Below are 4604 nucleotides of genomic sequence, written 5' to 3'. Positions count from 1 at the left end.
CACTATACGTGTCTCACTCCTGACCTTCCTCCGTGCTCCTCACACTATACGTGTCTCACTCCTGACCTTCCTCCGTACTCCTCACACTATACGTGTCTCACCCCTGACCTTCCTCCGTGCTCCTTCACACTATACGTGTCTCACTCCTGACCTTCCTCCGTACTCCTCACACTATACGTGTCTCACTCCTGACCTTCCTCCGTACTCCTCACACTATACGTGTCTCACCCCTGACCTTCCTCCGTGCTCCTCCGCACTATACGTGTCTCACTCCTGACCTTCCTCCGTGCTCCTCCGCACTATACGTGTCTCACCCCTGACCTTCCTCCGTGCTCCTCACACTATACGTGTCTCACTCCTGACCTTCCTCCGTACTCCTCACACTATACGTGTCTCACCCCTGACCTTCCTCCGTGCTCCTTCACACTATACGTGTCTCACTCCTGACCTTCCTATACGTGTCTCACCCCTGACCTTCCTCCGTGCTCCTCCACACTATACGTGTTTCACTCCCAATTTTCCTTTTCAGGTGAAGTGGCAGAAAGATGATCTAGACAAGAACCTGAATTTCTTCTCTGTTTCTTCTGATGGCCGAGTCGTGTCCTGGACATTATTAAAGGTACATAATGAATACAATGATGCATTACAATGTAAAACACACATGTGGACCTGCTCATTATTATATCAAACACATTACGGTCTATATTAGTGGCTTCTTCAGGCCTGAGATCAGAAAAAGGAATTTTAATGGTGAGGATTAGAAGTGGTGAAAAGTTTCCAAGAAACCCCCAAGTCCAGTTTGATGTATTAATAGTGAATATCTCAGGGCTGGAAGAAAGAAAACCGACATAAAGACACAAAGATACTTCAAACAAGCAGATCAATGCTATTGGCATCTCGTGCTGCTTCTCCATCTCCCAGACTAAGCTCTGCTGTACAGGGGCAGCACCAAGCTGATACCAGGTCACGTTTAGGTTGCATTTAAAAAATACACTATATTTCCAAAAGTATTGGGCCCCTCCCCCTCCAAATCATTGGATTCAGGTGTTCCGTGAAATTTCCTGGCTACTAAATATTCCGCGGTCACCTGTTACTGGGATTATAACAAAGTGGAACCAACTGTTACATAGTTAGTCAGGTTGAAAAAAGACACAAGTCCATTGAGTTCAACCTATACAGATACGGAGAAAAAAAAACTAAACAAAAAGAGAAGAAAAGCCTAAACAGAACGCTATGCCCACAGCTACCCCCTGTTGATCCAGAGGAAGGCAAAAAAACCCCTATAAAGCATGGTTCAATTTGCTCCAACATGGGAAAAAAAATCCTTCCTGATCCCATAAGGCAATGGGATATTCCCTGGATCAACAATCTCTGATGCCTAATATACCTATAAGAACTCAATATCCAGTAATATTCTGCGCATTTAGGAATACATCACAGAGGTAACTGAGCTAGCTAGAACTACCTCCTGGGGGAGTCTATTCCACATTTTCAACTAACTCTAACTGCCTGCAGAGCCAATAGCTACAGACCTCCAAACTCCATGCGGCCTTCAGATTGGCACAACAACTGTGCATGGAGAGCTTCATGGAATGGGTTTCCATGGCCGAGCAGCTGCATCCAAGCCGCACATCACAGAGTGCAATGCAAAGCGTGGGATGCCGTGGTGTAACGCACGCCGCCACTGGACTCTAGAGAAGAGGAGACGTGTTCTCTGGAGTGACCAATCACGCTTCTCTGCCTGGCAATCCGATGGGCGTGTCTGGGTTTGGCGGTTGCCAGTGGAACGGTACTTGCCAGACTGCATTGTGCCAAGTGCAAAGTTTGGTGGAGGGGGGATTATGGGGGGGCGGTGTTTTCCAGGGGTTGGGCTTGGCCCCTTAGTTCCAGTGATGGGAACTCTTAAGGCATCAGCACACCAAGACATTCTGGACAATTTCATGCTCCCAACTTTGTGGGAACAGTTTGGGGACGGCCCCTTCCTGTTCTAACATGACTGCGCACCAGTGCACAAAGCAAGGTCCATAAAGACATGGGTGAGGGAGTTTGGGGTGGAGGAACGTGACTGGCCGCACAGAGTCCTGACCTCAGCCCCATAGAACACCTTTGGAATGAATTAGAGCGGAGACTGCGAGCCCCTCCTCCAACATCAGTACCTGACCTCACAAATGTCCAACATTCCCATAGACACACTCCTAAACCTTGTGGACGCCTTTCCAGAAGAGTTGAAGCTGTTATAGCGGCAAAGGGCGAAGCCAACCCAATACTGAACCCTACGGAATAAGACTGGGATGCCAGTAAAGTTCATGTGCATGTAAAGGCGTCCCAATACGTTTGGCAATATGGTGTATATTCAATGATGTATCAATGATTACAGATCTGCATTCATTTGTGTCTTATATATCTGCCCAAAGTTGAGGTTTACCAGTTTTAGATGACATAGGCCGGGATGATCAGCGCGATCCCATACTGGTTGTATGTATGTATGTATGTATAATACGTGTGATATGAATAGGATTTCATATGACTAGAAAGATTTTATAGCCACATCTGGTGACAGCAGACACGGCCAGTGTACGGTCCGCAGTCCGTGAGCTCTGTCAGGGGTACAGAAGTCAATGCCATGGGGGTGACTCGTATGTCCTGTGCCTGCAGAATGAGCTGGTTCACACAGACATCATCCGGCTGTCGGTGGAGGAATCTGTGGAGATCGGGGTGGAGGGTCTCCAGCTGCAGACAAATGGTAAGAGGCCTCAGTTCTATAATAATTACCATGACTGGGAAACTCCTTGTGTTTATATACAAGCGTGTCTGCCTTCAAGGACTGCCAGCAGCTGGACGCTGCGCTGCTACCCTGCTAGTTACTGGCTGTATAGTGCTAGTTATCATTACTCTCTGTATATCACCAGTGTACTGCTACTGGCATTGACCTCCCATACACTGCTATTCACTGTCAGTGTCTGTACATCGGTGCCTACTGTCACTGACTGCAGTTATTAGGTACTGAACCATCACCCGTGTACCACTAGTATGTGCAACCATCATAGGAATGGGATGATTGACGGCCAGTTTAAAACTGCCTGGGGGGGGGCAGTTTTATGTATGGGGGGCACCTACTGACAATAGGCTCCGTTCACAAATCTACAACAGGATAAGGATACTTATTTTCTAAAAAAGTGACAGTTATTTTTAGTTGAGTCCCATGAGATTTGAAACTTTTACTCGCATGACCAGGACCAGCAATAGGGGTATACAGGCAGCCCTTCCGTATGTAGCCTGGCCCCATCAGGTCAGCAAGGCCCCTACCAGAACTCCCTGCATAGACTGTATGCATCTCACACCACAGTGCTGAGGATGTTTGTTCCCTCCGAGCTGCCATTCTCTCTGAGCCAGCAGTGTAGAGATTTGTGGGCTGGGGTTGTGGATGGAGTCCTGTCAGGTAGGCTGTACGAAGCCCTATGATGTCTAATGGGGGCCCTGCAGGTGGCTTATAATAAAGATCTTCATCCTTGTGTAAAATTTTGTGAATTGAGACCAATTCCTGCTAGGAGACCTCGCATATCCTAGAATCCATTCCGATGTCTGGTGCCCCGCATCCTCAAGCTGTGAGTGACGGCAACTTCCGAGTCCCGTCACTTCTCCACACTATTTATATACAAATGTATTGAAGCTGCACCACGCTGATCACAAAATCCCCTACAGATTCTGCAATTAAGCCTCAGTAGGTAAAACGCGTCAGTTAGAGGACATGGGTGGAGTGTCTCTGTCCCTGCAGACAGAAGAATGTTGTACCTGTACTATAAAGCTATGGAGGGTTGTGTAGTGCCCATCTGCGATATAGAGCTATGGGGGGTTGAGTTTACTCTGCCTCCTCTACACCGTGCACCTCTGCCCCCTCTACTCTCACCGTGCACCTCTGCCCCCTCTACTCTCACCGTGCACCTCCTCCCACCGTGCGCCTCTGCCCCCTCTACTCTCACCGTGCACCTCTGCCCCTTCCTCTCCCTCTGTTCACCTCCCTGGGACACGTCTAATCTAATGCAGCCATCACATCTAAGGTCTGGTAAGCGGCTGGATATAGGACATTTTTGTTCTTGGGTTTGGATACAATTCCCCTAAACCTGCGTGTAAGGGACCCCGGCTGTGACTCTGATCAGTGTATGGGAGCTGTCGGTTCCCTCCAGGTCTGTGTAGCTTCCTCCTGTGTGTGTTGTTGGTGAGACGGATCGGCACGGTGAGAAGTCTGACATCAGCTGGAGATGGAGACGGATCAATGTAAACATTCCGGTATAAAGTGATATTTCCTGTCTGCAGGCTGCGGAACATCCTTCGATTTCCATAGACAGATCGATCATCTCTACCTGGTGGGGACGGAGGAAGGAAAGATTCACAAGGTGAGAAGCAAACGTAGACTGAGGGGTGCCGGGGACAGAGGGGTGCCGGAGACGAGAGGGGGTGCCGGAGTCGAGAGGGGTGCCGGAGACGAGAGGGGTGCCGGAGACGAGAGGGGGTGCCGGAGTCGAGAGGGGTGCCGGAGACGAGAGGGGTGCCGGAGACGAGAGGGGGTGCTGGAAACGAGAGGGGGTGCCGGAGACAGAGGGGTG

The 4604-nt window shown here is 49.4% G+C and overlaps 1 protein-coding gene across 1 annotated transcript in view; it reads left to right on the top strand.

The window, feature by feature from the left end:
* The window catches only part of DNAI1 (dynein axonemal intermediate chain 1), a 140556-nt gene that overhangs the window by 52591 nt on the left and 83361 nt on the right, over positions 1-4604 (top strand). Inside the window, exons 17-18 of the mRNA XM_018571473.1 lie at positions 2656-2743; positions 4315-4394. Coding sequence (XP_018426975.1) covers positions 2656-2743; positions 4315-4394 — 168 coding nt within the window. The remainder of the gene's footprint in view (positions 1-2655; positions 2744-4314; positions 4395-4604) is intronic.

The sequence above is a fragment of the Nanorana parkeri genome, unplaced genomic scaffold (assembly GCF_000935625.1).
Source record: "Nanorana parkeri isolate BGI_ZX_2015 unplaced genomic scaffold, ASM93562v1 scaffold1765, whole genome shotgun sequence".
In the NCBI taxonomy this organism is placed as follows: Eukaryota; Metazoa; Chordata; class Amphibia; order Anura; family Dicroglossidae; genus Nanorana; species Nanorana parkeri.
This window is presented reverse-complemented; position numbering and strand designations above follow the sequence as displayed.